Source organism: Amblyomma maculatum, chromosome 5, assembly GCF_055883805.1.
Source record: "Amblyomma maculatum isolate TAMU_Amacu chromosome 5, ASM5588380v1, whole genome shotgun sequence".
NCBI classification, from domain to species: domain Eukaryota; kingdom Metazoa; phylum Arthropoda; class Arachnida; order Ixodida; family Ixodidae; genus Amblyomma; species Amblyomma maculatum.
This window is the reverse complement of record NC_139348.1, coordinates 121845365-121856322: the sequence shown is the minus strand read 5'-3', so window position 1 is coordinate 121856322 and position 10958 is coordinate 121845365. Positions and strand designations below refer to the sequence as shown.

At 47.7% G+C, this 10958-nt stretch overlaps 1 protein-coding gene across 1 annotated transcript in view; it reads left to right on the top strand.

Moving 5' to 3' along the window:
* The first annotated feature begins 1226 nt into the window (after positions 1 to 1226).
* Positions 1227 to 10958, top strand: part of LOC146189377 (uncharacterized) — a 52466-nt gene continuing 42734 nt past the window's right edge. Inside the window, exon 1 of the mRNA XM_084604216.1 lies at positions 1227 to 1562. Coding sequence (XP_084460342.1) covers positions 1538 to 1562 — 25 coding nt within the window. The 5' untranslated portion in view covers positions 1227 to 1537. The remainder of the gene's footprint in view (positions 1563 to 10958) is intronic.

The following is a 10958-nucleotide window of genomic DNA, read 5'->3' as shown; positions in this document are numbered from 1 at the left end:
TCTGAATAGAAGAGAAACAAAGACTTGCTAAAGGCTGTGTAGAAACTAACCTTGAATGCAAGTAAAGAAACTCCTGGCCGCTGATAAGCAGACTGCGTCCGGCAAGAATGAAATACACCACAAAGTGCTCGCGCATCTATCTGAACTCTCGGTACAAGCATTTTTTACATTTTATCTAATTTATAGGCATTTGGAAAAACGCCGAACGCCTGGAAAAAGCTGTAATTGTACTTTTTCCCCAAACCGGAAAACCCCAAACATCACCGATAGTTAAAGACCCACACGCCTCACTAGCTGTCTGGCAAAATCATTTGAAAGTGTTTTAAACATCGCAGTAACCTTCATTTTAGAATCTCGCCAACTTCTCCATACTCATAAATGCGGTTTTACCTCCTGTGTTTTTAACTACCTGCAGGATGCAATGCTCCTAAGCAAGTTGTAATGTCTCAGATATTTGTAGTTTGTATTCATAACATAAGCGTAATACCCCTAGTGTGGCGCATAATAGCCTTAGTTTCTTATGCGCCATAAAATCCAACAGCACAACACATTATTCAGCCTTCGCTGTAGATTTTCAGCCGATTTCAGTACTTCTGATGCAGATAGACCAGTGTGGGATAGAAATGATCAAACGAGGGTGGTCAATACTGCAGGCGGGTGTAAAGTCGGATGAAAGAAAATCACGATGTGCATCAATCGTGTTTGTGAAGAATCTACGTGGCTAGGTTGTCGGAATGCTGGCCATATAGTAAGAATAAATCAGAGAGGTGACAAATATGTGCTGCCAGTGCACCAGCTGTTATATAATTGTTCCCTGAATTTTACTTTATTGGTGAGAACTTGTGCATCTGTAAAGGCGCACTTGGGCAATTCTAAGCGCGTCTAGATGGCTTTAGTGTTGTGGATATCGTATGTTTCTTTTCTTCAAGTTTCCAAGTACAGAAAGACTGCGCCAAAAAAAAAAGAAAACGCATAGATATGCATCATCGACCGCATTGGCGCTCCGCACGATGTTTTTTGAGTACTCAGGCGATATCAACAATCGCTGTGAGCCTCTTTTCATGCGCGAGACACGTGGTATCCGCGTACATAACGACGAATGATTGTTATGAGGAAGCAATGACTTCTTTTCGAAGTGCATTGATATGCCATTTGTATATACAGAATAATGAGACATGATATTGCCTATAAAGACAACAATGAAACATTTTTTAGTTGAAGTCTCCGGGCATTGAGAGGCGGAATCGGGATATTATAATACATGCCGAGTTTTAAAATCCTTGTTGGTGTTTGTGGCCGCATATCTTCTTGTGCCGAGATGCAATGTCATCCGTGTAGATTGGGAAGTGCACTGAATGTGGTAGTAAGTAGGCAAGCCAAGTGCAAGATTGAAGAGCGTTGCGTTCAGTACTGCACAAAGTGGGACTCTATGGGAAATGAAATCTGAAGATGTCGGTGCGCCGCAGTTTGTGTGAAGAGCGAGTTTTGGACTGACAGCTCCATAGTCAGCAGAACACGGGACCACCAAGCTCGGCAGATGTCAGAGCGTCTGTATCACGCTGGTGAGTTGCAGTTTCATACGCCTCTACACCGAAGTGAACAATTCAGCGGTGAAACTATACAAGTGCTTTTGGTGTTGAACGTAGTCAAGCACACTGTCTATAGAGGAATTTCGATGTCATAACTCTGGAATTACAGCCGGTTATTTTGCTAGCGCTCACACTACCATGCAATTATTCCCAGTATCGTTCCGTGACACAATGCAGCTTGCCAGGGATGTTGGTCCGTATGATGTATAACGAGACAGTGAATTTCAAGTGTTAAGCTGCGAAACTGGAGAACTGGATTCGCAGCATGCCATAACTGTACGCGAGCACTCCAACATTTGTCGCATGCGTCCATGATTGCGCGTCGAGAATCTTGACTGCTTCTGGCATGCGTGGTGTATGTGGAATATGAGGCTCTAGTGATGGCGGTCCTCTGCAAGCCGATTTGCGTGTATAGCTCTCCTATGAACAGGGGATCAATTCGTGATTTTATACAGCTAGGAACTTCGCGACGAGTGAGTAGCGTCGATGTGGGTCCTGGGCATGGTACCCTAGGGCAGATGTCTTCGGCACCTCGACCTTCCTACATTCTTGGTGAAATGCGAGATGCTTTAATGCTTGAAGTTGCTGAGCAGATCTGTGAAAAACACGTACTACATTTCAAAACAAGTGAAAGAAACATTCAAAGATGCAGCGATTCACAGAATTTCTTCAATAGTCAGCTTACGAAATATGAATTCTGCACTAGACTTTATTGTACATGTGCCTTCCATTCGTGATGTCTAGGAGAGACGGTTTACACATGTAGCGCCTTTTTGATTGTTGTCATATTGATCGGAGGTGCCGTAACGCCGCACTGAAAGCTACGAGCTTTCGCGTTGTGGGGCAGGCGAGGCATTTCTCGTTTACCTTAGCCTCTTTGTACGTGTAAAAATACGCGTGAAAAAGGATTGTTTACACGCTTCCTCCATATCAGTTTTGAAAATATACCACTGTGCTACAAATGTTTGTCAAAGGCACATAGAAAAGCCAGGTATAATAGATGTAAGAATGTGACTACTCCCATGTGTTTCAGTATTTATTAGGAATGTTCCGTTGTGGTGGTGCAGTGGTTAGCGCGCTCGAATGCTGAGACTAAGGGTGCCGGTAGAATCTCGGCCACGGAGGCCGCTTTTTAGGAGGCAATGGGAAAGGCACCTATGGGCTGTGCATGTAAGTTCACGTTAAATAACCTCAGATGGTCGTCATTTCCTAGCCCTCCACTATGATGTCTCTCATAGCCTGAGTCGGTTTGCGATATTCGACCCCATTAACGAAATAGCAGTGTAGCTAAAGGCAGAAGGACATGAAGCTGTTACAATACAGCTCATATATGCCCGTTGAGGAGCCGTCGCTGAGACATAGCAGGGCATGCATATCATTAATAGAGGTCCAAAGACTAGCGGATACAGCTAGCAAGTGCACGAGTCTATCGGTGTTATACTGGAGAGTAGAAAATATACAGGCACACAGAAGTGTAATAGTGAGGTCGCTCCTTCACTGCCAGGAAAACGTAATGAATGCGGATTTGAAGGCTAACGGAAAGATAGATTTAGGTAAATTCCTGTTGATTGCAAACAATTACCTTGCTGTTTCCTGAGAGATAGGAGGATTGAAACCCCTAGTAACGAAAAAGTGGGATGGCATTTTGTAAACTTGGCTCACAAAGCACGATGATTGGACATTCATGCCTATTGTATTTTGTACAAAGAGGTGTCCTCAATTGATGACCAAGTGTGTCTAAATAATGATTTCGCGAAAGTGATTGCGTGGTGAAATGAATGGCAGATGTGTGTTAATTTTTAAAATACAGTTTTTATGATAATTACACATAAGAAAAAACATCTTCAATTTGTGTACGGCACTAGCAACATGTCATTGATGGAGGTAATAGAGTATAAATATTTGGGCCTGCGGATTACTAACAACCTTTCCTGGATATAACACATAGATACTGTTGCAGGAAATTCAATGCGCAAACTCTTTTTTTTTTTTGAGGCGTTCATTGAAGTCTGCCCCCACCAGTGTTCGTCTACTAGCATACGATTCCCTCATCCGGCCGCTCTTAGAATATGTTCCGAAATTATCTGGGACCCTTTCACATTAATCAACATTCATAAACTAGAGCGAATACAGCACAAGGTAGTTAGGTTTTTGTCTGACTCATACGGCCGTGCATCTGTCAGTGAGCTCGTGAAACGCAGCGGATTACCCCCAGTTAGTGAGCACAATCGTGTCTGTCGATTAAAGTTTTTGTTTCAGCTCATAAAAGGTCACTATAGTATTAATAATTCTAATTATTTTATTTACTCCTCAGGTTATAACACGCGACAAAGGCACGATCCGACAATAACTCCCTTGAAAGCGCGAAATAACTGCTTTAAATATTATTTTTTTCCTAGAACAATTACTGAATGGAATGAACTTAACAGCGAGACTGTTACTCAGAATAGTGTAGTAATATTTGAAAAGTGCCTACAAATGTTATGAATTTGAAGTGGTGTTTATATGTCTGTATTTCATTTTCCCCACCCTGTTATGATTTGTATTGGATCGCAGTATCTATAAATAAATAAAAATATAAAAGCATTCTCAAATGTTTCAAATGCAGGATTTGAGCCGATTGGCATTCGAATTAAAATGAACGCTCCCTTTGCTTGTTTTACTCTTTACTTCTCTTTTTGAATTCTAATAAAGAACAGCGTCTTTGTCTTTTGAGGTTTCACTACGCTAGCCTTCATGAGCCAGTGGCAGTGAAGATTTATATTATTGGCCAACACAAGAGTGTTTCACAGCGTCTCGAATTTTGCGAAAAGTTTGACTGCGGATTCTTCAGTGTTCTCTGATTCCTTGTGCCAAATGTTGCGGTGGCTGTTGCAGCTGAAATGTTGTTCAAAAATTTCAATTTCCTCGCCCTAATGCAAATAATTTCTAGGGGAAACTTGACGCCTTACGTCACTTGATGCATAGCCGTCTTTATTAGGTGCGGAATGTTACAGGGTGAATTGAGGGCAAATTTTGACTATTTCAGAGAAGTAGCGACCTCTACGGTCGCTTATTGCAATCATTTTAGACAGCAAGAATGACACTAATAACTTGTTATTATATGCGAGACGCCTTCAGCTGGCATGTTGGGATGTCAGTGATTGGCTGAAACCTGTTTTGCATTTCTCATTATTGATAGTTTAGGTTCTTATTCCCGGTGTGTTGAAAAATGGCCTTTTGTAATGTAGAGACGGCACTGCAACAAAAGTTGATTGTTAACTGAAATATAGGAAAACGTCGTCGCATTTGCCATTTGATGATAACATTGACGCAACCCGCAACGTAGCGAACTAGAGATGCATTCAGGTGAAAAGCAGAAATATTGCAGCCTCGGCTGTACTACCATCTATTGTGTCTTGGTTCTTGGACCAAGGAGTATGGAAGACTATAAAACACTAACCAGGCCTGCATCGCTAAGCGCAAAATAGTTAGGTTTCGCAGCGATTAGGTAGTGTCCATCAATGGAGGCTAAACAACTCAGCTATAGCCGAAACTAGCGCGAAACGCCGCGGGCATGATTGAAGCCTGGTTATAAAAAATATAATGAAAAGTCTCAATGGAAACTGGCCGTCACGTGACACAGCAAACAGCGGGCGGTAGCTGGTTTTGATTACGGTTTCGCACGCTTCGCTCTGGATCGTAACGCGACGCCTGCGCTTTAAACTTGAGGCGCATGCTGTGCGTAGACGATGTATGGTACTTTGGACATTTAGACAAGGCGAAATCTTAGGGGGCTGCCCTCACCACAGTGCACCCGTGTATTTCGCAAGCTGTGGTTGGGTCTCCTCAACTGCGCAACATATGCCGGGATGCTACAACTGCAATACGTGCCAGCATACTACAACTACACGGATATAACATCTGGACCTTCACTCCATCCGCATCTTGCTATGCACACTCCTCAAGAAACGAAACCTTTGTCTGTCAAGGCATGTACATGTATTGTTCGAGGGGAAATTTGCCTGTTTTATTTAGGAGACGTGGACATCACAATTCATCATCTACTGTGGCAGTCAGTTCCCCAGGCATGTAAGGCTATTTCGGATCCACAGTCCTCCTACCTGCTGTTCTCTTCAATGTGCCTATAAGCATGGATTAAGGAAAGTAACTTAGGTTTTAAGAGGAGATCCTTAAGGTTCAGTGGTTCACTCCGGTAGGCTCTCTGCTGGGGCAACAAAACTTATTAAAGAATACCTTGCATCCTGGTGTATTTGAGCCTAGCAACTACGCTGGCCAACTTCCCCATATTCATCGCGCGCAAGAGAGAGAAGACAGCGGCGTCAGAAGAGGTTGGCGCGAAGTGTGCGCAGCTCCATCCAAGTGTTTTGGTTTTTCCATGTTCATTCGGAATACTTAAACACGTCCGTAAAGTCGACGCTCTGTCAACGGGTCGAAAACCATGTCGCAGTGTACTTTGCAGTTACTACCTGGGATAGGCGGGTCATCCGTGGCAAATGTTATGCCCTAACTGAGCAATCACTTGTTGTGTGGTGCTAAGACCACAAATGGAAAGCCTGGTCCCTAAAGCGCAAAAAGGTCAAAGATCAGAAATTAAAGAAATATTTCCTGAAAAAATATTGAGTCACCAGCCAGAAATTTAAGATTTGGTCTGTTCAAGAACAACTTCAACGTAGTGTTTCTGTAAAGCCTAAGACGAAGTCACTAATTATAAGTTATCATGAACCAATAGTTACACTCCACCAAATCGCTCAATCACAATTGCCTGTAATCGGGTTCAAATGCTTGTACTGCGAGCTGTTTCTTATTATATATATATATATATATATATATATATATATATATTGAAATGTGGACTTAATAGTTGGCTGGAACGGCTAGCGCTGGCAGTAATTCGGGCACAGCAGGATCGGAATACCAGCCGCAGGGCATAGCTTCAGCGCGAGAGCGATGGGCGCCGGAGACCAGCGATGGTGATGGCGATGCCGCAGCGTTGTTTCTTCTTCATCTTCTTTACATTGCCCCCGCGTGAAGAAGTCGCCATCCTGGCGACTCACGGAGAAGAGACAACCAGAGGGTTGTAATAGGGCGTGAGGCGGCTAACATGGACAACCTCACGGCCGCGGCGGCGGTGGTCGGAAGAAGGGGTGACTGGCTCGATGATGTAGTTTACAGGGGATTTGCGTTCCAAGACGCGATAAGGTTCGTGGTATTTCGTTTCTAGTTTGCTGGTGGCAGGAACGCATAACCAAACGAAGCTGTCGGCCAGGAACGTCGGAGCAGGGGTATCGCTATCATGCTGATCTTTGCGATAGCCTTGAGTGTTGGAGGTAATCGTGCGAGCCAGCTGACGGCATTCCTCAGCCTTCTGTACAATATTGGACAAAGCACTGTACTCAGAGGCATCTGGATGGTATGGCAAAATTGTGTCCAGAGTACAAGATGGTTCACGGCCGTATAAGAGAAAGAAGGGCGAAAAACCAGTTGTTGCTTGGGTGGCAGTGTTGTACGCGAATGTTACGAATGGCAGTACCTGGTCCCAGTTGGAGCTCCCAGATTCAGATGTAACATACATTGCGAGCATGTCTCCAAGCGTACGGTTGAAACGCTCCTTGAGGCCGTTGGTTTGCGGGTGGTACGCGGTTGTAGCCCGATGTATCGATTTGCAAGACAACAGGAGCTCTTGGACTACTTCGGAAAGAAAGACACGACCTCTATCACTCAGTAGCTCGCGGGGGGCGCCGTGTCGAAGAATGAAGTGGTGCAGAAAAAAATGGGCTACCTCTCGGGCTGTCGCCGCGGGAAGTGCAGCAGTCTCGGCGTAACGGGTCAGGTGGTCGACGGCGACGATGACCCATCGATTACCAGCGGCACTGCATGGTAGCGGACCATAAAGGTCAATTCCCACGCGATCAAACGGGCGAGCTGGACACGATAAAGGCTGAATGGGCCAGCAGGGTGGCGAGAAATCTTGCGTTGTTGACAGGCGGTACAAGAGCGAATTTAGCGACGTACGAAATTGTACATTCCCCGCCAGTAGTACCTTTGACGAATTCGATCATAGGTTTTGAAGACGCCGGCATGAGTGCTTTGCGGGTCACTGTGATGGTGGGCACAAAGCTCAGAGCGGAGGTGGCGCGGAATGACAAGAAGCCACGTTCTGCCGTCTGAGTTGTAGTTCCTTCGGTAGAGAAGGCCGTCCTGAATGGCGAAATGGGAGGCCTGTCGGCGGAGTGCCCGAGGATGCGTAGCCGCGGAAGTAGTGCCAAGGATATCTAGCAGTTTAGAAACCCAAGAATTTTGTCGTTGTTCGAAAGGCATATCCTCAATGGTGAGTGCTGACAAGGATGCTTGAGGAGGGGACGATGAGTTAGGCGAGCACACCGGTGACCGAGAAGGAGCGTCAGCGTCAGAGTGCTTGCGGCCAGAGCGGTACACTACACGGATGTCGTATTCCTGAAGCCTGAGAGCCCAGCGCCCGAGACGGCCAGACGGATCCTTGAGAGACGCGAGCCAGCAGAGAGCGTGATGATCTGTAACTACCTCGAAGGAGTGGCCATATAAGTAAGGGCGGAACTTCGTTATAGCCCACACGATTGCTAAGCATCCTTTTCGGTAACGGAGTAGTTGGTCTCGGCTTTGGTAAGAGCACGGCTTGCGTAGGCGACAGCGTATTCGGAGAAGCCAGGCTTGCGCTGGGCGAGGACGGCGCCGAGGCCGACACCACTGGCATCGGTGTGAAGTTCTGTAGGTGCAGTAGGGTCGTAATGGCGAAGGATTGGCGGTGACGTCAGAACATTGCGCAGCGTCGCGAATGCATCATCGCAGGCTGGCGACCAAGAGGGGAGGTTAGGGGCGCCTTTCAAGAGCTGTGTAAGGGGGGCTATGATGGTCGCAAAATTGCGAAAAAAACGACGAAAGTACGAGCAAAGGCCCACGAAGCTTCGCAGTTGTTTCAAAGTGGTCGGTTTCGGAAAGTCAGCGACGGCGCGCAGCTTCTCAGGATCAGGCAGAACTCCATCTTTACACACAACATGTCCGAGTATTGGGAGCTGGCGGGCACCGAAGCGGCACTTTTTGAGGTTTAGTTGAAGACCGGCGCGGGTTAGGCAGGTGAATACCTGGCGAAGTTGAGTCAGGTGGGTCGGGAAGTCTGTTGAAAAGACGACGATATCATCAAGGTACCATAAACAGATGTTCCATTTCAGGCCGCGCAGTACAGTGTCCATCATTCTTTCAAATGTGGCTGGGGCGTTACAGAGTCCGAATGGCATAACATTAAATTCGTATAGTCCGTCTGGAGTAATAAAGGCGGTCTTAGGACGATCCGCCTCTGCCATGGGCACCTGCCAATACCCGGAGTGTAAATCGAGTGAGGAAAAGAATCTTCGCCTTGCAAGCAGTCTAGGGCATCGTCGATTCGTGGGAGGTGGTACACATCACGACGAGTGATTTTGTTGAGGCGGCGATAATCAACACAAAATCGTACGGAGCCATCCTTCTTTTTAACTAGGACCACAGGAGACGACCATGGGCTACAGGATTCTCTAATTACTCCGCGTTGCAGCATGTCATCGACTTGTTGGGCAATAACACGGCGCTCAGTCGGGGACACCCGATACGGCCTCTGATGGAGAGGTGGGTGAGCGCCAGTGTCGATTAGGTGGGAAACGGTCGTCGTGCGGCCCAAGGAAGATTGCGGAATGTCGAAGGAGGTGCGGAATTGGTGTAGAAGGTCGAGAAGTTGCTCGCAGTGGCGCGGTTCTAGAGATCTGTCCACAGAATGGTCAAAAAGGTCCCGCTGTAGCGGATCTGAAGCCACACGAGTTGGAGTCAAGGCGTCAACTTGGCAAACAGGGAATGACACATCATCAAAGGCGAACAGAAGGTCCACGGGCTCGACGCGGCCGAGGCACTCCCCTTCGATCAACATAGCGGGTGACGGAAGAGGATTGGTTACCAGAAGTGTGCTAGCGCCGTTTTTCATGTCAAGGACGGCAAACGGCAGCGGTAAGTGGCGTCTGCGGCAGACAACGTTAGAGGGCACAAAGAGGACTGTCGCGGCGGTGCTAAAGAGGCAGTGAGGGGAACCAGAACAGCGCTAACGGGTGGGATGGTTGTGTCATGTGCTACGAGGAGTTTGGTCGCAAAACGAGGACACGGCTCGTGGAGCAGGGAATCAGACGGTGCATCACTCGATTGAATGAGCTCTGCTTGAGGACTGGCGCAGTCAATGATAGCATGATGCTGGGACAGGAAATCCCAGCCGAGAATGACGTCATGAGAACATGTGGGGAGAACGACGAATTCGATGATGTACAAGGCTGCAGCAATGACGACGCGGGCAGTGCAGATAGCTGTCGGCTGTATACTGTGAGCGGATGCGGTACGAAGCGATAGTCCCTCGAGAGGCGTAGTCACCTTTCGGATGGAGCGGCAGAGGTCTTGGCTGATAACTGATACAGCGGCACCGGTGTCGACGAGCGCAAGAGTATGAACACGTTCAACGATGACAGGAATAACATTCGCGGGATTAAGACGAGGACTTGGAAATTCTGTCGAATACGCAGTTCGTGTCTCGCGAACTGCGGCGGTTAGTTTTCCGGCTGGGTAGCGGGTCGTCGGCGCATTGGCGAAATGGAGCGGCGGCGTGGTGATTGCGAACGACGAGGGAGGAAGTCCGGAGGATCAGGGGGTGCCGTTGGAGGACCCGATGGGACTGGGTACTGGGGGGCCAAATAGGGTGGCGCAGGCCGTGCAGCAAAGGTCATATTTATTCGGCGCCTGCAGTAGCGTGTAGTGTGCCCAGGGATGCCGCAGTGGTAGCAAATAGGCCTGTTGTATGAAGTGCGCCATGGAGATCGTGTCAGAAGCAAGGGGGGAGCAAAAGCTGTTGGTGCGGACCGCATGGGGGGCGAAGCATAGGCATATGCTGGCTCAGGCGGTGGACTTGAAGTGACTTCGGCATACGTGCGACGCAATACTTGAGGAGGAGCCGGCGCGAATGCTGGAGCGTAGCTCAGTGGCGCAACGCCGGACGATGAAACTGTGGGCGTGGAGAACGGCATTGAAGGTGCGACCGGAGCCGATTGAGGAACAGGATTAGGGAGGACTTCAGATACATGCTGCTGGATTGCATGGCGAAGCTCCGGAACAAGGCCAGTTGTTGACGACTCCTTAACATATAGCTGCAGGGACAGTTGTCGCGCGACTTCCTGGCGTACAAAAGCCTTGATGTCTTCAGAGAGGCTAGATGACTCCCTCTCCGCGGCTAGTCCAGCAAGTGATGTATGAGGCTGGCGAATCAAAACACGCTCCTTCCGGAGCTCGTCGTAGCTTTGACAGAGGTCATAGATTTCCTTGACCGTA